Below are 24,372 nucleotides of genomic sequence, written 5' to 3'. Positions count from 1 at the left end.
AAGAAAAAAAAAAGGAAACAAAAAAAAGGAAACAAAAAAAAAGGAAACAAAAAAAAAGGAAACAAAAAAAAGGAAACAAAAAAAAAGGAAACAAAAAAAGGAAACAAAAAAAAAGGAAACAAAAAAAAAGGAAACAAAAAAAAAAGGAAACAAAAAAAAAGGGAAATAAGAGAAAAACACAGGCTGCAGGAGTAAACCAGAGTCTGCTGCTAAACCGGTCTCGGTGTGTCCAGTGTAAGTCAACACTTCTGAAGTCATTGGATGATTTTAGGTTTCTCAGCCCCTGGAGGCGACTCAAGCTCGCATTCAGACACTTCACAAGCACTCTCTGCCCTCGGGCCGGGCCCGTGGCTGCAGACACTCACTCACACGGGGCTGCAGAGCAAGGCCTGGGCTCCTCTCGCTGCTGTGCCGTGGGCGTCCTGCTCGCTGATGCGGACGAGGCTGATGATGAGAGTTCTGCGTTCCCCCCGCTGCTCCGGGAGGTCGGTGTTCCTTCTCAGGCACTGAAGATCTGTGACCTGTAGCCCTTTTTTTTTTTTTTCTTTGAACAATCTAAAGAAGCATTCAGTGTGAAGTTTGTCGTTACATTTTGCCACTCATTCTCACTCGCACCCACTCGCCATCTTGACTTCATTTGGGCTTTTCTGTGATTCCAAATGAAATCTTCACATTTACTTCCCCGATTTAATGCAGCAGCGGATCCCATGAGCCAAGATTGATGGATCAAACCTTTTTTTTTTTTTTTTTATTCGGTGCTGCATTGTACCTAAACTTCCAAAATACCACTCTAAAACTGGAACCCTTCTGCTGGTACATTGGCAGATGAATTGAAACCGAATGTTCCGCCTTGGATCGCTTCCGGAACAAGGCTTGGATCTTCATCAATCTGGAACGCAACGGGAACACGGTGAGTGGGGACACCACAGATCCTCCCTGCACAGGAGCTGGACAATCCCAAAAATCCCACAGCAGCTCTCTCCCCACCTCCAAGGCTCCTGCTCACACTGGGAGCCCTGTCCCTTCACCTCACCCCCAACACCCCTGCAGCCCTGCCACCCCTCCCCTCATTTAGCTAAAAGAGCGCTAAAATGAAGGCATTTAAACCCAAATGTTTTGGCTCCTGTTTGGCAGGGAATGCTACCAGGTGCCCAAAACCCTCCTGTTCTCTCCTGGCAGCCTCACAAACTGCCTCAGTTCTCAGGAGAGAACTGAGCACCCCTAAACACAAACTGACACTGGATTAAATTCTGAGTCCAGCTGCAAATACCAAAGTTGAGTTGCTAAACAACACTTGGATCTTATTGTTCACATCAAAGTGAAACTCCAGCACAAAACAATCTTCCAAGTGAAAACAGGCCACAAATGCAGCTGGACTCGAGCATTTCTGGCGCTCTTCAATGCAGCAGAAACCCTCCCTGCATGGCACAGACTGCCAGGGCTGCACTTTCCCTCTCTGCAATCAACTCCTGGCTTGGAAGTGCACACAAATCAACCCTGCCTCTGATTTCTGTTCCATGTTTGAAATGGAAACAACCCTCCTGATCAGCACATTCCACCTCTGGAATTATTCAGATATTCCAACTACTTTCTTAAGCAGCAGCCTCAGCCCTGGAGTCAGCAGGGAGCTTATCAAATGGGAAATGTCAAGCTGAGAGTTAAGTGAACTATTCCCAGCCTGGGATTTTAATCCCTAGAGATGAGGTTTAAATTAGGCATCAGATCTCCTTTAGATGCTTCCTCATGAGCAATGGCAGGAGATGCAGTCGGTTCAAACGAGGGCTCCTTCTTCCCTGAGCCCAGCAAGTGTCCCAGAGCAGCCCTGGGGCTGCTGCTTTTCTCCTGAAGCAAATTTACAGCTGAAAACCAGGAGCACCCTGCAGGGAACTGCACACTCACATCATCTGAAGAGAAGAACTGATCAATGATCTCATAAGCCAGTTTGTAGATGTCTTCATTTTCATGGTTTTGTAGCTGTTCAATTTTCTCCAGGCCTGTGATCAACACACAAGAGATCTCAGAACACCAAATTCAGGCCAAACAACTTCAACAAAGACATTAAAAATACATCTGGGAGTAGAATTATGAATAATCTGGTTATGAATAAGATGCTGTTAAACCCACCTGGCATATTTATATATATTTTATACACAGAAATCTTTTTGAAGCTCTAACAGGAAGAGTTTTGGCACAAACACCTCTTTTCTTCTCCCAGCCATCATTTATCACTTGATCTTTGTGCCCCCCCTCAAGATTTGATATTTTAAAACTTATTCTACTCCATGCTAACAAATCCCACAGTTTTTCACCTCTGCCCAAATTTAATATCACTGTTCTCTCATCCCTGAAAAGTTTCAGTCAATTTATATCACAACCAACATGGAGAAAGTCTCAAAGCCATGAGGAAATTAAAGTTATTATGTGTTTACAACCACTGTATATAGAATTATTTTCCAAGTTCACCTGGACATGACTCATGCATGATTAAGTAAAGCACATCACCCCCACACTGACTAATTTGGTTTCTGTTAATTAGACTAATTTGTCTAATATGCAGACTGCTACAAAATTAGCACCTGATGAACTTTACTGCCATTATCCTGCTCCTCCACATTTTATTTGATCATGAACTTAGGAAAAGCTGTGGATATTCACTTGATAGGCACCAAAAGGGTGCTTTAAAACAGGTTTACTTAAAATATCTGTGCCAACAATAAACCCAACACAAGCAGGATGCCAAAGCAGCAATCCCTGGAAAAGTTATTAAAATCTTGCTCTTCCTACCTCCACACTCTTCTATAAGATTGGCTATGGTTTCTGCTTCCTCTTCAGCCATTTTTAATATATTACTTAGTCCATCCAGAACCACTTGCACAACTTGTGCATCTTTTACTGTCAGCAAATTGCAAAAGGGAGGAATTACATTTTGTTGAATTAAGTAAGCCACCTGACGGGGGAAAAGCCAAGAGTTAGAGCAGGAATGAGGCAGCAGCACAAGCAAACACATCCCAGCAAGTCCAAGTCCTCCAAGTCACCCACCCAGCTCAGGGCACTCTGCAGTGGCCACTTCAGGAATCTCTTTTTGGAACCTTCAGAGGTAACATTTGGGTATTAAACTATGAACAGATTTGGGATTTACAACACCCAAGCAGTAAATACTGTGAATTTTTCAGGGTCAGGTTAGGAGTTTCAGCTTCATCTCTGAAGAAGCACCACCCCAACCCTGCCACAAATCCCAAACTCTGGGTTTACAAGAGGCTTGTGTACTCCTACTCATTGGTCACTGTCCTTTTAATTATCACATCCTCATGGTTGGGGAAAAAAAAAGGTAAAAAGAAATGTGGAAATGTTTGAGAATCCATCAGAGCCTGACTGAAGTCACTGATCCCAACAGTGCTTCCAACCAAAGCCTTGGGGATGCTCCTGATCTCAAATCACTCCAGAAACAAGGGAAGGGCACTCCTAAATCCCACTGAAGGAACAGAGACATCCATAACCCCAGCACTTCCCAAGACAGGAAATGGAAGTTTTCTCAAAGCTGGACTCACCTGGTCTTTTCTCCCACTGATTGTTAAGTTGCTTATTGCCCAAGCAGCTTCTTTCTGAGTCCCAAAATCCCCCTGAAAGAGACAGGAAGAGTCATTCCAGGGTTTAGGTCAGGCAGGATTCCCACAAAAGCTGTGTTTGTTACAGTCCCCTCTGCATGGTGCCACTGTAGCAGTTTGCTGTGAGAGTAACAAATAAATCCTGTCCTGTTTGAGTGTGCTCATCCCTTCCCTACAAACAGGGTTTGCAACTGATCTTGCAGGGGAAGGGAACTCTGCTGCCATCAAAGCAAGCAGGAGCTGCAGCACTGCACTCTGCCAGTCACATCCTCAGGGAGAGCTGTGATCCAGCACTGCTGCACACACTGCAGCTGCTGCAGCACCTCAGGGCTGCCATCACATGGAAAAGCCTCCAGTCTTTTCTCACAGATCAATAAATTGGCAATTAACAGAGCTGGCTGTGACCAGCTCTGTGTTGTCTTTTCCATTAAATAATTCCCATGTGCTTTTAGCTGTTCCTTCTTTCTGCCACAACAGATCCTTGGGAGTACAAAGTTGTTTGGGAAGTCACTTTTTAAAAGACACCAACACCCAAGAGATGGAAAGGAACGCAGGATTTGAAGCCCCAACACCAATCCTTGGGATCTGACCTTATCTAGAAGATGGATTATCATTGGAACAAGGTTTGCATCTATTACTGCCTGAACTTGCTGCTGGTTTCCTGCAGTGATGTTAGATAGGAACCACACTGCTTCCTGCAAAATGAGAGATCAGCAATTAATTCACAGAAGGATTCCACACCATTTATGTCCACTCTTATTTGTACATTTGCAACTGGCCAGCCTTAAACACAACCAAGCATTCAATCAGCTCGACTGTGCAGAGCTGAACTCTTGCTAAGACAAACCACAGGGACAATCTCACCTTAGGGGACTCCACAAGACTCCTCAGCCTCTCACTGTTACCACCTTCAACCAAATACTTCAAATTTAAAGGAAAAATTATGTGGAGACAGAAAATGCCAGATGAGCACTTCTGATTGCTTCCAGCAGTGCCAAGAAGCAGGTTTGAGCTGATGGCCAAAATGCCTGACAAATCCTGTACTCCAGACACCACAGTGCAGGAGACAGCTCTTCATCCCCTTCCTAATGGCTCTTCTCAGCTTCAGGAAAATGCAGCACTATTAATGAACACCTGATTTCTAACAATTCTCTGAAATTTATGACTCTTTAAGCTCATTCTGCCCACAAGGCCAGGGGTCTCCTCCCAGGCAAAGCAAGAACAGATCTCTTCCCCAGCAGCCCCTCCAAGAATGAAATCCAGAGCCCTCAGCTCCCTTTTAGAGTGGGAATCTAAACTTCAGTCAAGAAGTAACAGTTTTAAATATAATTTTAAGTATATTCAGGGTATCAGCCTTGAAAAATCCTACAGCTGATAGATTTTTCCCTTCCTAGAAATTCCCCACCATTCAATTCCCTTCTCAACCTCCCTGAAGGAGAACTTTTTAGCTGAGGATTTCTCCCAGCTAAAATAAGCTCCAGCAGTGTTCATCCTCCACTCACTGACTCTCTGAGATCAGATCACAGGATCACAGGTGACCCTGGGAGAGATTTGGGCTGCCTGGGGCTCTCCTGGTGGGCTCTTTTGGGGCTTTAATCACCGGCAGTGTTGCAGAGGGGCCCCGGAGGTGCCCAACACGCCTCAGATGCACTCCTGGCTCAGCACTGCCATCAGTGCCCCCAGGAGAGCCCCTCACACCCCCAATAACACACACAACCCCCAGCCCCAGCCTGCCTTCCCTCCCCTTCTCACACACACTCCACCCAAACACACCCAATCAGCTCCGTGTCATCACTTCCAAGAGAGTCAGCTTAATTAAGGTGACATTTCACGTATTGACAACTCCAACTTTTAAGTCAACAGCCAGATTTAAAAGAGAAAGCTTTGATTTCCTCCAAATATTGACATTCCTGTCAAGCACAAGTCTGCAGCTCCTAAGAGACCTCCCTATGGATATTAATTTCCAGAAAAAAAATATAAAAAAATCAGTATTTGCTGAAATTTGCCACAAACTGGTGGAAGGAGTCAATTATTCACATCTTTAGGATGCTACACAACATGGAACCCAAACTCAGCCAAATATAAAAGTCACCAATCAGGCAAAATCCCTGGTGTTGCTCACCTTATTAATTTTTTCTTTGGGATGTGTCAGAAGTGCTGGGAAATGTGAGAGAGCTTCGCAGTTGAGAACTACCTGTGTCTGCTCATCGGTGCCAGTGACGATGTTCCCCACGGCTCTCAGTGCAGCCGTCTGAAAACAAAACATTTCCTTTCAAAACAACGGTTTTTTTTCAGCCAAGATGAGCACAGAGAAGGTTTTATGCAAATGCTGCAGCATGCAGGAAAAAAATATTTGTTAAATTTCAATGTGAGCTATGAAAAGAAAGCTTTGTCTGCAGTAGCACATTTTGGGGGTCACTTGTTCCAAAATGTGATCCAAACTCACCTGGACTTTGACTTCCTGGTGGCTGAGGAGAGGAACCAAGTGAGGGACAATTCCAGAGTCTATCACCATCTGGATCTGCTCGTTGCCAGCATCCGTGAGATAGGAGAGGGCCCAGACTGTATCTACCAATATCTGACAGGAAAACACAACAGCTCTGGCAATGGCACAGAAATGGCTCCCAAAAAATGAACATTTATAGATAAATTTACAATTAATTGGAATTAATATGTGTGTGCAGAAAATGTGAGCATTTCAACTGACAGCTTGCAAAAATATTGAGTGTTGTTTCAGCTGACAGCTCTTGACTGGCTCACCAATACAGGCATTTCCAAAACTCAAATAAACTTAATTTCACCTCCTTGGAGACAAGAAATTAAATCACATTAATTGCTATAGGAATAATAAAGTTAATATAGCCATATTTTTTGCAGAGCACTGTTGCCATTAACTCAGCTACAATTGCTTTAGGAAGCAAAGAATTAATCTTAAATTCTGATTTATAGTCAGACAAAAAGCTGACTTATAATTTCAATAAAGTTTTGCTCATTTACTTCCCTTTTAAGTAACAAATTTCATATTTAACACCTCAGAAGTTACATGTACCCCTGACATTTGACAAGTGCAGCAGACACTGATTTTTCTTTCATTCACACTGATTTTCATTACAAATTTAAGTGCTGGGCAAAAAAAATCCTCTATTTCTCTGTGAATGAATGCTCACAGAAATAAAAATAAAATGCAGTTTCAGTTGTAAGTGCAGGGAAAGTACATGCAAATCAACAATTGCAAAGACAGAAATACCAGGGGGGGAAAAAAACCCATCACTATTTAAAAATTACATCAAGATTTAAAAAGAAATCGTTAATAGATATCAAAAGAAGTTTATCCTAATCAAGGGGAACATCACAGATTTTAATTTTATTTTCTATTTCAGTTAAAAAACTACAGCAGAAGCTGCAAGTGGCTTTAGGAGGGGTCACTCACATTTACATCCGTGTGGTGAATTAAAACACAGAGCGCCGGCAGGATCTGAGGGGGGAAAGGAACACCTCAGGGTTATTTCTAAAGCAGATATTTCTAAAATTATTTCTTTCCAAACCCCCAGCTGGAATTCAACCCCACTCCAGAGCAATCCCATCACCTCCTGGATGGTTTCCATCGGTGGAGGGGGGTCTTTGTGGCGGCACAGGTTGACCATGACCCAGGTGACGTTCCTGAGGAAGGTGATGGGGATGGAGGGGCTGATGAAGGACAGCAGTGGCTTCACTACTCCAAGACTAATGACATAATCTCTACACTGGGGTCCATCACCTGTGGGAGACAATCAGTGGTGCTTTAACAGGAAACAGCCCAGCATTCCCAGATTTCAACAGGAAACAGCCCACCATTTCCAGATTTGAACAAAAAACACCCCACCATTTCCAGATTTCAACAAAAAACAGCCCACCATTTCCAGATTTCAACAAAAACAGCCCAGCATTTCCAGATTTCAACAAAAACAGCCCAGCATTTCCAGATTTCAACAAAAAACACCCCACCATTTCCAGATTTCAACAGGAAACAGCCCAGCATTTCCAGATTTCAACAAAAAACAGCCCAGCATTTCCAGATCTCAACAAAAAACACCCCAGCATTTCCAGATTTCAACAAAAAACACCCCAGCATTTCCAGATCTCAACAAAAAACAGCCCAGCATTTCCAGATTTCAACAAAAAACAGCCCAGCATTTCCAGATTTCAACAAAAACAGCCCACCATTTCCAGATTTCAACAAAAAACACCCCACCATTTCCAGATTTCAACAGGAAACAGCCCAGCATTTCCAGATTTGAACAAAAAACACCCCACCATTTCCAGATTTGAACAAAAAACACCCCACCATTTCCAGATTTGAACAAAAAACACCCCACCATTTCCAGATTTGAACAAAAAACACCCCACCATTTCCAGATTTCAACAAAAAACACCCCACCATTTCCAGATTGATGGTGGTGGCAGACACCACCAGACCACCAAGAGCAGTGAGAGCCCAACATATTCCTGAAGATTCCTTGAGCAAGTTTCCAAACAATAACCCAACATCCCCAGAGGTTGGTGGTGGCAGGAGGAACACCCACCTATGATATTTCCTAAAGCCCACACTGCTTGCTCACAAACATTTTGATGAGGTGAATGCAGCAGTCTCAGGAAAAGCGGCACAGCATCTGAAAGGTACAGAAAGAACCCAGGGAAATGGTTAAAAAATGCATCTCAAAAGAGCAAATAATTCACAGAATTAACTCTCACAAGACATTTTTCTCCTGTTAAGAACTGGTGAAAGCTTCACTAATTTCCCAGGTGATACTAAAATAAAACACTGCAATAATTCTTCCTCTGCTGCATATTCTTACAGAGCCTGCACTGGAGAATATTAAACCCCTGACATTTAATTTGTTTGCAAGTCTCAAGTTTACTGAAGCTTGTCAGGATCCAAATTCAGTTCCATTTATTGAATTTAGAAATTCTCTGCTAAGTTCTGCACCAGACCCAAGTGCAAAGACCAGACTCAGCCACTCAAGTGAAGCAACTCAAGAATGAACAGGAATGGAGTGGGAATTGAGGGGTGGGAATGTAGGAAGAGGGCAGGAAAGGAATCCCCATTTACATAATTGATTCTGTTTGATTCTCCCCCAGCACTGAGGTGTTTCTTACATAACAGCTCAGTCTGTAAGGAACCCATTTACTTCATATATTTCAAGAGAAATTTGAAATTTTCAGTTGGATTTTTTCTTCATGTCAACCATGTGTTTGCTTGAGAAACAACAAATCAGCAGGATTCTTATTTCCTGCTAAATAAAGGTATTTACAGTGTCTGTATGCAAGGGCAAAAAACATCTCCAGCAAGCAGATTAATAAATTCTTATGGAAAAATTACAAAAGAGCATCTTTTTAATTTAAATAAATCATAATTTCATATGTCACAGCTACTAAATTGACTAACAGAGTGCAATACAGACCTACAGAAATCACTGAAACAGTGCTCAATCCATTGACAAATTAGATTTAAAGTGTTCTAGACCAGGGGTGGGATAGATTATCTATTAATGACATTTCGCAAAGAAAATTCAGGTTGCAACTGGGAAAGGAAGAGGACAGAGAAAAAGGTAAAAGTAGTACCAAAGGTACATCCCATAAAAGTGAAAACCAAATTATATCAAAGCTCACAAGCTCTTAACACTGAGTTTGCAAAAGCAGAAGCAACTGATCCTGCAGCCAATGTAAGTTTTGTGTATTTCTTTCCTTAAATTTTAGGAAAAACTCATTTCACGCTATCTTTAATGCTTCAAGAAGCTCTGGTTTGTTCACTCAATTTAAAACCCTGCCCACTTAGTTTTGATTTAGCAACAGAAGCTCAGCTTCAGGACATGCTTGGAGTCCAGAACAAAGTTTGCTCTGCCTGGCAGCTGAGATTCCAATGACAATTCCTTCCCACGTTTCAGATGTCTCAAAATAGGAAGGACAGGTTTTTTAATTCAACTTGATTTTGGAAGAGTTTGGTGTCAGGTGCATGAATATTCTTCCCTCTTCACAAGAGGGAGCTTTTCAGAGGGGCTGTTTGGTTTTATTTCAAGTTTTTTGGGGACTTTTAGGGTTGTTTTATTTTTAAGTTTGAAAACTGGAAACCAGCAGATACCAACTCTGCTAAGATATTGTGAATTTCCAGCTGTTCCACCATTAGGAAACCCCAGTGGGTTCAAACCCTGAGAAAAGGAAGCCAAAAGCAGGTGTGTGAGGTAAACACCTGGCAGCAGCTCCTTCAGGACAACCTGATCCCAACCAAATCCCAGATGTGGATGGAACCAAATCCACCCTGCAGGACTCACTGGATTGAACTACGGCCTGGGTTTGTTCCGAGGTTCCAGAGGCGATGTTTGTCAAAGCCCACGCAGCTTCAAACTGTAAGGAAGGACTGCAGAGACAGACAAACCACAGTAATTATTATTCACATCAGGGGCACTTCAGTTAATAGCAAGAATTGGTGCAGTAATTTGAGTTTTGGCAATACTCACTTGTCATCTCTTTCAAGACAGTGCACTAAGATAGGTAATATTCCTGATTTTATTAGGTCATCGATGGGTGGATTGCGGTCGCTGGACAGCAGCTTCCTGTGCAGGGAAATGGAAAAAAAACCCAAATTACAGACAAATCCTGCCTGGAAAGGAGCAGGGAGCTGTTTAATCCAACTCTCCCCTCAGAGAGGGATCAGTGCTGACACTGGAGCAGGTCAGTGAAGGCTTGCTCTGGTTGAGTTTGGGAATCTCCAGTGGAGCCCCAACAACCAAGCTGCTCCTGCTGGGAATTCCTTCCCAAGTGTTTCTCTCCTCCTCCCAAAGACCCACAGGATTTGTTTCCTTCTCTTTAAGTGAAAATAATCCCCCAAAGTGAAATTATGGAGCCACTGGAAAAGCAAAGCCATTACATCCATTGGCCATTTCATTCCATGTTTTCTCCCCTTTGGAAGTTTATCACCAGTCAGGAAAATAAAAAATCAGAGTTATTCAGTTCCAACTTCTCCAGCTTCTTCCTTCTCCACCCAGCAAAGGAGACACTCAACTCTTTCTGCACTTAAAGCCAAAGATTTCACACTGCTTTAAAGAGTGGATTTCACTCTGTGAGAAGCATCAAGTCTGCACCAAATAAATCCAGGTATTTACATCTAAAGAAAATCCACACTGCTTAAACGGTCTGTGTATTCTGATTTCTTTACAGTTCTGTTTTCTTCTTAAAAAATCAATTAATACAATTTCAGTTAAGCTAGACAACATTTTCTGACCTTAAGAGCATGATAAAATCAGAATAAAATCAGGATATTTGAGCAAAGTGTGTTCTTACCTTGCTGCCTGCACAGCACTTAACTGAATACCCTGGTTGTCACTTGAAGCATTCTAAAATAAGAAAAATTAGATTTTTCACATATCTGTCATTGTGCCATGAAGAATATTCAAACAATTTAATTGTTTTTACCTGTACTATTGCCTCCAAAGAAGTGTTTTGCTAGAAAACAGAGACAAAAAGCAGTCAGAAATTCCAAATGTCTTTTAAGTATGCAAAAAGAAGAAATTATTGTGAGTTAATTCTTACCACTCTGAAGTCCCCATCTATATCAGAATCTTCACAGATATCTTCATGAGGGACATTCCTTCTCTTTAGGAGATGCTCATCTCTTTTGTTCTTAAAGAGAAAAACGATGGAATGACTTTAGAACTTGGATTTAGAGGAGGGTGGGGGTGTTAAGAAGGGAAGAAAAGTTTCTGCTCCAAACAATCCTAAAAGACACCATCACTGACATTTAAATTTCCCAAAAGAAGTTGGAAAGGACTGCACAGAGAAGCACATTTTGGGAATTCTTCCTAAAAATCCTGCATCCAACTGGTGCTGGAAATTTGATGTGCACATATCCATCAAAATTCCAGTTTGTCATCATTTCTAACAGGACACAGCAATTCCCAGAAGTTTCCTGTTCAGCTCAGAAGAAAAAGAATTCCAGTTGTGATTCCTTTTTTCCAACAATTCCACTTTTACCTTCACACTCTTCCTCACTTGTAAGGGCAGTAATTTTCTGCCTGCAGATGAGCAGCAACAGCTGATTTTCAAAGGAAAATCCAAGATTTTTATAAATCTTTAAAAACCTCTGGAAGTGTAAAAATGATTCCCTTAATTGGGTCACAAACTCCAGGTTTTCAGGACAAAAGTTGCGGAACTTCCATAACTTCAGAACTTTTGTGTCTTTAACAAAAACTCTTACCATTGGTAAGAATCATAATATAAAATAGAAGAAGAATAATATAAAAATGGAAGAATAATAATTCTCACCTTTCTCAACTCCACAACAACTTCATTTCTTTGTCTTCTCATAGTCTGGAAAGAACAAAGATAAAAAAACCATCATAGTCTGAATTTAGAACAATTAAAAAAGTTCTTGTACAACTATTTCAGTTCATGCACTTTAAATAACTTTTACACACATGGTTTAATTTTCATTATAAAAGCAGAGATCCTACAGGAAATGGAAATAACTACAATACTTCTGTTATTATATAGTAAAATGCTCTCCTAAATCTTCATGTTGAGGAAAAAGGGAATTAGGAATAAAACCATGTCTTTCAAAGGGCAAAATGGAAAGGAGTTGTGCATAAAACAGCACCAAAAGCATTAAAAAGACCATGGAAATTTATAAACAAGCTCAAATTAAGAGACCCTGAGAGCAAAGCTGAGTTCTAGAACTATTACTTATAAATTAAAACCTTTGACATTCAAAGATTGATTTTTTTTTTGTCATTTTCTCTACAGCTGCCATGGACAGTATTCAGGAAAAAAATCAATGGCAAATATACATAAATTGGTTTATTGCTGCTTGTGCTACTGCAGAGAAAATAGAGAAATAAATCAGTCTGGAGTGATTTTGTTCTAAACTTTGAACTCTACAGTGAATGAGAACAGCAAAATTCCAAATAATTCCATTTTTATTGTGAGAAGCCCAGGGAAAGCTGGAAGTCCCCGAGCACAGGACAGAAGGAAAAGGAACCTCCTGAAGAGGAAGGAGATCTGAAGATAAGCATTAAAACTTCACTTTCAAAGTATCATTATTTTTATTAAAAAGAACATGCAGCCCATCAGATCAAATTTCAGCTGAGCACGACACTGCAGCTCCACAAAAAAATGTGGAAGACAGGAAAAACATGGAAAAGAAGGGATGTTTTCCTGCTGCTCTGGAGACAGAACTTTGCCTGGTCTGAGGGGAAATCCAACCTCTCCCCAGGGACAGGTTCCTGCTCTGGAAAAGGCAAAGTTCCCAGGAGCAGCTCCAGTTCCTCACAGGGCTCCACATTCCCTGGAATGCCCGAGCCCCCAGGCAGCGGCTGCAGCTCTGCAGAGCAGAGGGAAGGCAGGAATCTCTCCCTGGATGTTTCTCCAGCAGCTGATCCACTGCTGGAGCCCACCCAGCACTGCCAGGCTGGGAGAGATGCTGCAGCTTTACACCTGACTCTGGTACTCCAGGCTCCTGCTCTCAAATGCTCGCTGGAGTTTCTCCAAACTCTTCTGATCTGGCACATCCAAGATGAAATCAATGTGAGGGAAGCCTCTCATAATCCGATTGCAGAACTGTACCACGCCCCTGATGATCTCACAGGGCTTTTAACACCTTCCCAAAGTACAAGCCAACAAAATCAGTATTCCCACCCAAAAGCTGCCCTGGGAGAGCGATGGCTCTTCCCAAACCCCAGGGATGACATTGCTGGTCACAGCAAAGCTGCTGCTGACATAGGGAGAAGTAAGTGGGATCAAAACAAATATTACAACAACCACAAAAAAGCATTAATGTGTCATTTAGAAGATTCTTTACTTGAAAAATCCTATCTGCAGGTGATCAGACTTTAAAAGATCCTCTGCTGGGACAAGAAGAATGTTCTCCCTCCTGCCACAAGCTGACAGGCCCATGCCTGAATTCCTGCCTGCACACCTTGGAATCACAAAAGCCTTCACATGAAAGACAAGCCACCGGTGAAGTCACGCTTAAGCACAATTTACCAAAACCTGGCTCCACTAAAATCACCCTGTGTAAACAGAGTTTGTTGACAGAATAGCTACAGGTCAACCTGGCACTGCTCATCCTCTGAGGAAAAGCACAACAAATGAGAACTGAAGTCAGCTCTGCCATGGGATTTCCCGATGGAACAGTTTGGAGAAAGTAAAATGCTGAGTAGAGCCAAGATCAACTCGTGCTGCATTTTGGAGAACAGCTCAAAGGGCAGAGATGAGGGATGGTGGTGCCTCGGCACGTGGGGAGTTATCCCTTCTGTTCTGCAGGAGATCTGAGCTATGTGAATCAGCTGCAGCTCACACCAACACAGGAAACCACTCTCACCAGCAAGGCTTTAAAGCAGAGTTCAGAATGGCCCTGGGAAGGGCTCCAGTTGAAAAACATGCACCACTCTGGCAGGAATTCACGTGGCTCTTTCAGTCACTGGATCCTGTTTGTCATTTGCTACATCAAAAATCAAATGATCCGATCTATTTCTGTCAGCCTATGATGGCCACCCCTCCATCCTCCTTTTTTCAATTATATTTAGCTTCAGATTTATCATAAGGGCTATTTCTGACCATTAGTCATGACTGAGCCCTTCAGCTTATCATTAAAATCTCGTGTTAGCGATGCCTGCAGGATCCTGAGACATTCTGGGGGTTTTCACAGCAACACCAGGAACATTCCAAGCAGTTGGGATCCACCAGCCCATCCTAAATACACCAGGAATGGGATCCTGCCCCCTGTTCCCTCCCTGCAAGGATAAGGAACTCAGCCTGCAGTCACTCCTGGGTGGGGCTTTTTTTGCTGTTATAAAATACTCCCCTCCATTTATACCCCTCCTACAGGAAGGTCTGACAGCACAGGAGTAATTGTAGAACCTTGGCTGCTCCTCTCATCCCAGGGAATGGTTTCCAAAGGCACATTGTTTCTGCTGGGGAACTGCAAAGTCAACAGTTACTGTAAATAAAAAATGAGTTGGTTGTGCCATCCTTCCTTCCTTCCTTCCCAGGAAGTTGCTACCAGCACCCGTGTGGTCTGGGATTCCTAACAAAAACAAAAAACACCCCACAGGGAATAGATATGTGAAAACAGACCATTTTTCCTCAGTTGTATCCAGTGATCCAGGCCCTACTCCATCCATTATTCCCCTCCTACACAAATCCCATCTCAACTCCAAACTGGAGCAATGAAATCTGCTCTCAAGATCAGATAAAAATGCTTTGGGATCATAAAGCCAAGCCAAGATACCCCCAGAAATCACATCTCAGCAACTCTTCCCCCTTCAGAATGAAAATGGGAGTCTGAGTTCCAGATAAAAAAATAAAAATCAATATGACATTACAAGTGCTACCAGCCCCATTTTTCCTGGAGAAGCTGTGCATGGCAGAGAAAATGCCTTAAACAAATATCTCAGTATCATTTGAGAGTGACAAGATGGATGAGCTTCACCACAGAACTCCAAGTCAGCTTAAAGGAACCTATTTTTATCTCACTGAGTGAAATTCCTGCTCTCCTTCAGTTCTTCCATATTTAATCCCAAGCAGACTATTTTGTGTGGGATACAAAAAGGGTTGAAAAGCTTCAAAGTACCTGCAATATTCAATATATCTCACACCAGCACCTTTTTTCCCTCCCTTGGAGCTTCCTTGGTGTTCTCAAATTTTAAAGTCCAGTGAATGATGCTGGCAACTCTTAAAATCCTGACATTACTGATCTTCAAGCATCTTGATGCAATGGCTGCTCCAAAATTAGTTTTGAAGTGCTCTGCATCACGGAATTATCAGCATTTCCCTTCATGCATCTCTCAATTGCAGAGCAGAAATCTCTATTTAACACCTCTCCTGTGCTGGCACTGCTCAAGCAATCTTAATCTCCTGCCCAGCAACACAGGTGAGGAAGGGGAGAAAAGATTCAGCAGATTCTTCCAGGACTTCCAGAGAAGTAAAATGCAGGAAATATTTTTTATTTCATTTAAAAAAAAAAAACCTAAATGTCAGTCAGATTGCAATACTGCAGCAGGCAACAATAACCAAGAGAAAATGAAATGTTGAATCACCAGGTGAAAGAAAATGAAGCAAATAAAACACCCCAAAATTCTGCAAACCTTCCCAAATCAAGATCCCTAAATGCACGACTAAAAAAGGCATTATTTAAACTCACATTATTCATAAAACTCTAGCAGAGACACAATGAACAATTTGCACTTATCTGGCCTTTGTACAGTAAAGATCTGATATTTAACTCTGAGATCTGTGGTATTACCAGTAAAAAGAAAGGCTGGATGGGTGTCAGCACAGCCATGCCCACAATAACCAGTAAAAAACAGCTCAACCTTTCTCATCCAAGGAGGAAAAAAAAAAAGCCCAAGTAAAACCTGTTCCTCACTGAAGACACAAGATGAAAAAAGTCACCTTACCCTGCTCCCTAATGGATAAGTATTTGCATAATTTAATAGCAGAGTCCAGATAAGCCCTTCTTCAAGTCAGACTTCAGAGTTGGAGGTTAAAGAGAAAAACTCTGGCCACTTTGTGTTGAACCAATTCTATTTTTCCCCCCACAGCTCTAAAATCTTGAAGACTCTCAAAAAATGTTGCAAGCACTGACCAGAAATCTTCAATTTCCTGCAGAGATGCTGCCTCAGCTCCAAATTACCACTCTCCCACTATTAAAAACTTTATTACACCGTGTATTCCTTTGAGCAGGAGCAGAAATCGGGGAAAGGACAAGGAATTACTGGAGATTTCTGGTCCCAGTGAATGCCTCTATTCCCAGTGTCACCACAGGTCTGTCATCTCCAAACACATGGCAGTAATTATTTACAACGTGCCCGTGCAGGAAATGTTTACCCAAGACTTCAGCATATGAAGGTATTTTGTTAAACACCTTAGGTAAAACAGGTGCATGTGTTGGGATTTGTTTTCTTTTTTCCCCTCTTTTTCCCAGGTCAGAATTTGTATTTTCAGAAGCACATTGGGGGGAAAAAAAATAAAAATAACTGAAAGTTCAACTTTAACTTAAGTATTCAAAAAGGTGAATAAATGTTTGGTACTTTGAGGGATGAAATGTAGGAAATTCCCTATTTTTTGTCAGAAATACAAGAACTTCCTGTGAATATGTAAAACCTGGAAGGCGAGGACAATGTGACAGGAACTGCTGGCACTGTAACTGTCAATGGACTGATCTGAGTACATGGAATTAAGAGAACATTTTTAGGAAGTTGCAATTCACAACATGGCAACCTTTCTTAACCTCTAGAAATCTCCTCATTTGGCATTCACCAAAATTCGGGTGATTTCTTATTTCTCTAAGGGTGAACTGCCACGGAAAATTTGATAACATGACAGTTTTGTGAAAACAACCCAGGGCCAACCAGAATTTCAGCGGAGATAAAAAGGGGGAGGAGTGAAGGAGATAAAGATCAAACGTTGACTTCCTCTGCCAAATAAATACACAACTTTCTGCCCAAAGAGCCCTGCAAGTTGGATTTTGGAGGCTTCCTGCCCCAGGAACTTGGCTGAGAGTGGGCAGCAGCAATTCCCTGAGCCTGATGCCCAGGGTGATGTGTAAGCAGTTAATGAGCAGCAAGGACAGCCAGAAGCCTGAGCTATTGTATGAAAAATAGCCCTGCACTGTGGTTATTTTAGGGAGCAGGCGTGTGCTCTAGGATTTGCTGGATAAATGTCACTCTCTAAAATTTAACACGGCCCAGCAGTGGGTTTGGAGTGTGGAAAAAGGTGTTTAAGGCTTGCAGCAAATAATAATAATAATAAAAAAAAGATTGAACAGCTTCCCTGCCTTCTGACACACTCACATGTGGTGTTACCTCTGTGTGTCCATCTTGAACCTTCCCTACTTCAGCCCTTTTCCCTTAAAATTCTGCACTGAAACATCTCAATTCCAACCTGTGTCTTCTCATGAATCCCATTTTCCACTGCAATAGCACATTCTGTGTGCATTCCTAAAGATGCCTTCCTAGAATTGTTTATTCAGTGGTCACAAAATTTATATAAAAATAAATTAATATCCAAGGCAAGGCATTACCAACCACCTCAAAATCCTGTTAGGAAACACAGCAATTAATTATTCCCACTCCCAATATTTATGCCACAAGTTTGGACATAACTGAATAATCAACTGTTTTATCAATCTAATAGGACAGGCTAAAAATCCAGGTGTTACAGACTTCAGGGAAACTTGGCTGATGTCTTAATTAATGCAGGGACATAAGGTAATTTTTACTTTTGAAACATTGTAATGTCTTCATATAAAAACCTGGAATATTATGGAGAACACAAGGGACACTTCAAGGCTAGTAAAAAACAGCCATAAGAATGCCAAAATTCTTGTCCAGAACCTTGTACAGACAATTTTCAGCTCTGACCAGCACTCCTAGCCGAGTGTTTGAAGGTGAAGATTGATACCTAGTTTTAAAATTTGACAATTTCCTACGGAAACCCCAAGTTAATTATGTATCCTGCTGTATTTAGGAAGCACCTTCGCAGTTCAAGTAATCGAACCACCAAAAAGTTCAGGGGCTCTGTGCTACAAGCCAGAACTGCTTCTCAACTATTCGAACAGAAAATAGAAATATTAAAAAAAAAAAAAAAAAAAAAAAAAGAGAAAAAAAGTGATTTTTCAAAAGCCAATCTTGCTATGAAGATTAAGGCGTTATTTATTTAATTCGATATCCTGGAGACACGCAGCAGAACACCCAACTGGGCCCTAATCCTGACTCAGGCTTTTAGCGGCCGCTCGGAGATTGTTCCTGCAGGAATTCCGGCGAACCCTCCCCGAAGCGGGGCCGCCGGGACAGGCCCGGCTCGAGCCCCGGGGAGGCGCCGCCGCTGCCGGGCCCGAGGGGCCGCGGAGCCCCCGGAGCGGCGCCGGGCGGGCGCGGCCGCTGCCCCTCGCTCGGCGGCTCAGGCCCGGCCGCGCCCGGCCCACAGCGCGGCCTCGGCGGCTCCTTCCTCCCTCCTTCCCCGGCCTGCCCTCCCTCCCCTGCCGGCCGCGCCGCTCCCGCCTCCCCGCGGCTCAGGGCGGGCGCCTCGGCCGGGCCCCGCCGCGCTCACCTCCAGGTCGCGGCCTTTGTTCTTGAAGTTCTTGAGGCGCTGGTTGTCCAGCTTCTCGTTGTCGGCCATGGCGGGGGCGGCCAGGGAGGAGCGCGGCCCCTCCGCCTCCGCCCGGGCCCGAGCGCGCCGGGGGCCCGGCGGGCCCGCTCTCGGCCTCGGCGAGCCGGGAAGGGCCGGGGCGAGGGGGGCGCCGCCGCGGGGCCGGGTGGCGGGGCCCGGAGCGGGGCCGGGCGCGGTGCTGCAGGCGACGGCGGGGCCCGGAGCGGGGCGGTTCGGAGCGGGCCCGGGCCGGTGCCGGCGGCCCGAACGCGCCGGTGCCGCCGAGCGGGGGAAGGGACGGGGCGAGCGAGGCAGGGAGGGGGAAACAGGGGCAGCCTCGCTGTGGGCGCCGCCGCCCATTGGCTGCGCCGCGCGCGCCCCGCGGCCAATGGCGGCGCGGAGGGAGAGGGCGGGAGCCGTGACGCAGCGCGGGAAGGGGCAGGGAAGGAGGGGCCGCCTCAGCGCCGCCGCCATCTTGGGTGTTGGGGCTGAGGGGAGGGGCGGCCGGACGGGCGCTCCCCGCGCCTGCGCTGCTGCAGGCCCGGCCGGGAACTGCGGGGTTAATCCCGTCCGTTCTCGGCTTTGGAGGCGAAAGTTAACATTTTAATCTTTTGCCCCACTACACTTTCCCTTCGCTCCTCTTATGGAGCCGACAGTTAAGAGTTTAATCCTTCCGCTTGTTACACTCCGCATTCACTTCCCGTCATGGAGACGAAAGTTAACGCTTTAATCACTCTTTCCACTATACTTTACATTCAGTCTCCTCACAGGGCCCAAAGTTGACAGTTTAATCCTTCCCCTCACTAAAGTTTGCATTTGCCGCCATCATGGAGTCAAAAATTAAGTTAAACCTTCCATTTATTCCACTTTACATTTATTTGCATCGTGGAGCTGAAAATTAAGCTTTAATCTTTCCCCTCACTACACTCTGCCTTTGCTAAAAACAATCCCACTTCCTCCCAGCCTTCCACAATTTTAGAGGCAAAAAAAACCAAAAAACAAGAAAAAAGCAATCTGCTACAGAAACTTTTAAAATTTTTCATTGAAATAAGATCAACAGTATTGAAAACAACAGAGATACACACTTGCAGAGCAGAGAGGATGGTAATTTTGTTCCTACTTCTGAAATTTTACCTCGAAAATAATGTCTTTGTGCCATAAGCAGAAGAATTCTCCAGGGTGTGTATATCTATACATATCTATACCTATATCTATACATATATATCTGTATATAGATATACACATATATACATATATATGATATATGTATATAGATAATACACTACCCTGATCCTGCATGTAGTCTCTACTCATTTTTAATGATTGGAAATTAACTCTGTAAAGGTTTCCATGTTGATAGAGCTCATTATAATTTTCCATGATATTTGTTGAGAAAAGTCAAAGTTATGGCAGGAGATGCAGCTTCCCAAGCGTGAAAATGAAGTCACCGAGTCCCTCAGAAACTGAGGAGTATCAGGAAAGAGAAATTGTTTCAGCTTTTTGGGAAAACACAATGATTTTTCAGACTATGAGGAACTGTGTGTTTTATCTCTGGACACTTCCCAGTTGACGAGGCTTAGTTCTCCAAAAAAAACCCGAAAAGTGACAGGAGCTGAGTCACCACAGCCCCATCTGTTGCATAAACGTGGCAGTGATGTCACGGCAATATGAGGAAGGTTAATTAGTTGGGGCTAATTAGTGCTGGTGGTGTTCCATATAGGCACGACTTGTCTAATGTATGTAAAGCATTTTGTCCAAACGTGGTGTAGGAAGAGCAGCCCTTTCACATCCCAGTCTGGATGGACAAAAATGACATTTTCTTGATACAGCTAGTTGCTTTTTAAAATGTAGCGCAGATTTTTCATGTAGTAATGTTGTAGAAGACTAAATAGAGATAAAATCAAATAAAGAAATAGCATCACTTACAAAGAGTTCGGATTGTTCAGCCTAGAGAAGAGACTGCTCTGGGGAGAGCTCAGAGCTCCTTCCAGTGCCCAAAGGGGCTCCAGGAGAGCTGGAGAGGGACTTTGGACAAGGGATGGAGGGACAGGACACAGGGAATGGCTTTAACTGAAAGGGCGTAGGTTTAGATTAGATATTAGGCAGAAATTCTATGATGAATAATGAAATTGGACTCTGGTACTATGTGTTCCATTCCTGCCCGCTGTTCAGAACTAGTCAGAATACGATGGGAAAAAATCCTGGGTGTGTAAGAGCCAGGCTGGAATCTTACGATAGGAAAGAAAACCCTTTTATATCATCATTGCCCTTTTCATCACCTCCTTTTCTTGTTTCCCCAGACATGCTCATCCCACCTCTCCCACATCCCTTAGCACCGAGTGACCGCTCCGTGGGGTCTGGGAAGGATGGAGTTGGAAAGGCAGCGCATCCTGTGTAAGTCCATATAATAATATCCAAAACATGCTTAATTATGAAGGAAAACAGTCCTTCGGTGTTCTTTTCATCTGGTATCACCCAGAGAATAATTTATATTGTGACTTCATTGTAGACATCATCAGAGTTGAATCAAGTGCGATTTGTGTGACTGTAATCTAACCAAGCTGCTTGGCTCTCAGAGGAACAATTACCACGCTATTTTTGTTTGATTTCACCTCAGCTCCACAGTGCAAAAACACTCAAAAGACCAATTTTGAAGGATTGACCAGTTCCCCTCTGAATCCTTGATCCAAAAATCCTGCCTTTAAAAAAACCCCAAACAATTGGGTATTTTGAATCTGAAATGAGTTGTAGGCACCTATGACATAATAAATTATGCACAAAACAGAAATTCTTGTGTTGTGGTGCTGTTCAGACTTCATGTGGTGCTACAGAACAAAGCTCTGCTGCTTTGATTTTTTTTGCATATTTTTTAGCTTGGAAAATAATAATGCAAATATGAAGGTGGGAATTAGGCTCTGCTCACCTTCCTATCCTTCAAGCAACAGACAGATTTGTTTTACAAAGAATTTACACTTTGTAAATTTGCAATTTGTGAATTTTGCACCTCATTGTGCAATTAGAAAATCTCTAATTCTCAGTTTATCTTAAATACCTCTTTTTGAGCAACAAAATGAATTGATCTGAATGCTTTTACTAATATGTTGATAAAAAACGTATAAAATATATAAATGTTATATAAAATATATAACATTTATTTATAAAATATATAACATTTATTTGGGTAATTATTATGAAATTATAACATTTATTTCTGTAATTATTATGAAATAATAGTGTAATATAGATAATATTTATATGTAATATAATATATAATAACATATACTATAAGTATTACATATATTCATATTAGACTATATATTATATACACAATATATAATATATATTTATATTATATATAATATATTATATATTTATATAATAAATAATACAAATATAAAGATATAATATATAAATATACACAACATTATATATATACATATAAATATATAATATAAATATAAATTAAATATATATGTAATTATATTATATAATTATTATTATGTATTATTATTCTAAATGTACACTTAGGTGAAAGGTATTTTTATTTGAAAGCTGTAGGGTCCTGTGCATGTTTCCCCTTGGGTTTGTTCATTTAGAACCACTGGTCACACTGCATTTTGCTCTTTTTTTCTATTCAGAAAAAAAGAAGTATTTACACTTGGAGAAAAATACTCTTCAGTCAGGGTGATACTTAAAAACTCACTTCTTAAAATCAGTTTCTGAAAGTGATGGAGTGAACAGGCTTGAGAAGGAAAATCAGCTTCAAATGTTCCCAATGGGACAGGATTCATATGGGGAACATTTCCTGCTTTCCCATTTTTAACCCTTTAATCCCATCCAGGATTCACATTGGGAACATTTCTTGCTTTCGCATTTTTAACCCTTTAATCCCATCCAGGATTCACATGGGGAACATTTCTTGCTTTCCCATTTTTAACCCTTTAATCCCATTCAGGATTCACATTGGGAACATTTCCTGCTTTTCCATTTTTAACCCTTTAATCCCATTCAGGATTCACATGGGGAACATTTCTTGCCTTCCCATTTTTAACCCTTTAATCCCGTTGTGTGGACACCGAAGCTCCTGGAGCTGCTCTGGCCCCTCTCAGATGTTAAGGGCCTGCTGATGGCACTGATTTCCTTTGGGATCTCTCCCTCATTCCCAGTGTCCCTGGGCTCTGCTGTGTCCCTGCACATTCCATCTGCCTCGAGCATCTCCTCCCACAAGGCCTGTCTGGATGTGGAACACCCCTTTAATGAGCGCTCCTTTCCTAGCTGAACACCTCTAGATATTTTTATTCCCATTTTTCTGGAGGCTGCCGTGGGATTAGCTGTGAACTCCCAATATTCTGTGTCTCCCAGAGGCTGCAGCCTGGAGGGAGCTGCTGTGGCTCCAGTGGCCCTTTGCTGATTCACATCAGCCCAACATCTGCTGCTGTGATCAGGAGATCAACCCAGGGCTCCCAGATGGCAGCGAGCAGGAGCCAGGCAGCTCTGCAGGAGCACAGCCTGCTCTGATCTCAGCCACTCTGCTTTAAATCACTTTCTTAAATCACTTTCTATTTCCTACAGTGTTCAAGTGGGGCATTGCTTTCATTTATTTTGGTACGTTTGCTACATTTCAGCCCATAAATGTTCAGTTTTTAATGTGCTAAATCAGAGCTTTTGCAGACAAATTCATAGGTCATGATGTGACCACTGGTGAAAATGTTCCTTGGTACCGGAGCTGGAGTAGATCCCAAAAATCCATCAGCTGCAAATAGCTCAAGAAGAAGAGGAATCAATCCTCAATCAGCAGATTGTGGAGCTGCACTTCCATGCTGGTGTCCCAGCTGATTTGCTTTTCCAACACAATTTCCTTTTACAGGAAAGGGAAAAAAATTAGTTTGAGATAAAAAGTGAAGAAGTGGTGACTGAAATGATGCCAGTGTGCCCTGGAAGATCCAAGGATATCTTTTTTTCCATGTTAAAACAAATCCTTGTAGCACCTCTGATGGTGGGACAGTGACAAAAAATGCTTCTGTCTCTGCTGGTTTGGGCTGAGTTCAAGAATATTTCTAATTAAATTAGAAAGGAATTAATTCATTAATTCTAATTAAATTGGAAAGGAAAACTTCCTATCTGCTGGCAGGTCTGGGAACTCCAGGATTCTGGATCCTGTTCCACTTGACTGCAGGAAGGGAAGTTCCTTTTCCATCCTTAATTCCTCAGGTTTCCAGTGGAAGGCCGATCACTGGAGCTGCATTTGGAAAATCAATCCACACAATATGATCAGATAATTAAATGGTGTGAGGTGCTGGGTGATGTGTTTCATGTTGTACACTGATAGGAACATGAAAACAGAGACATTTTTGGGAGTATCTCGGATTTAAACTCTTATTTCTGGCTGTTAACACTCGCAGGGAGCAGAGTTTAGCTCATGAAACAGCATCAAACCCAAGATGCAGCAAAAATGTAAATATCCAGATGCAGATTGCTATTGTCAGTGCTGTGTCTCAGGCTCTTTTTGAAAGGAAACTCGAACACATGAATGAATAAAGAATTCTGAAAGGCTCAGGGCTTGGTATTGAGCAGAGAAATGAAAATACTCCAAGTTTGCATCTCTCTTTGTTCCGCTGTACTGGAGAAAATGAGTGCTCTGAGCAGC

The 24,372-nt window shown here is 42.6% G+C and overlaps 1 protein-coding gene and 1 non-coding gene across 2 annotated transcripts; both read right to left on the bottom strand.

Moving 5' to 3' along the window:
- Positions 1 to 496: 496 nt before the first annotated feature.
- KPNA4 (karyopherin subunit alpha 4) lies at positions 497 to 19,033 on the bottom strand. The gene is made up of 17 exons (XM_058844241.1): positions 18,687 to 19,033; positions 11,904 to 11,948; positions 11,172 to 11,261; positions 11,055 to 11,084; positions 10,923 to 10,975; positions 10,100 to 10,195; positions 9,914 to 9,999; positions 8,168 to 8,254; positions 7,193 to 7,362; positions 7,036 to 7,080; positions 6,052 to 6,183; positions 5,728 to 5,856; positions 4,196 to 4,300; positions 3,549 to 3,620; positions 2,785 to 2,947; positions 1,900 to 1,994; positions 497 to 889 (listed from the first exon to the last, which is right to left on the bottom strand). Exons 1-17 carry the CDS (start codon positions 18,753 to 18,755, stop codon positions 791 to 793), a joined length of 1,566 nt encoding a protein of 521 aa, XP_058700224.1. The 5' UTR covers positions 18,756 to 19,033; the 3' UTR covers positions 497 to 790.
- LOC131581861 (small Cajal body-specific RNA 7) lies at positions 5,116 to 5,405 on the bottom strand. Its single transcript, XR_009278179.1, has one exon. It is a non-coding gene; the product is annotated as a small Cajal body-specific RNA 7 (non-coding RNA).
- Positions 19,034 to 24,372: the final 5,339 nt, after the last annotated feature.

The sequence above is a fragment of the Poecile atricapillus genome, chromosome 8 (genome assembly GCF_030490865.1).
Source record: "Poecile atricapillus isolate bPoeAtr1 chromosome 8, bPoeAtr1.hap1, whole genome shotgun sequence".
In the NCBI taxonomy this organism is placed as follows: Eukaryota; Metazoa; Chordata; class Aves; order Passeriformes; family Paridae; genus Poecile; species Poecile atricapillus.
The sequence above is the reverse complement of the archived record's forward strand: the minus strand, read 5'-3'. Positions and strand labels throughout refer to the sequence as shown.

Bases quoted from the DNA above. Each gene is read 5' to 3' on its own strand.
- KPNA4 (XM_058844241.1), bottom strand. From the start codon at position 18,755: ATGGCCGACAACGAGAAGCTGGACAACCAGCGCCTCAAGAACTTCAAG. The intron at 8,255-9,913 runs GTGAGTCCTGCA...TGTACCTTTCAG, and splicing joins CCAGGCCGTAGTTCAATCCA to ATGCTGTGCCGCTTTTCCTG. The intron at 2,948-3,548 runs GTGAGTCCAGCT...TTCCCCCGTCAG, and splicing joins TCAGTGGGAGAAAAGACCAG to GTGGCTTACTTAATTCAACA.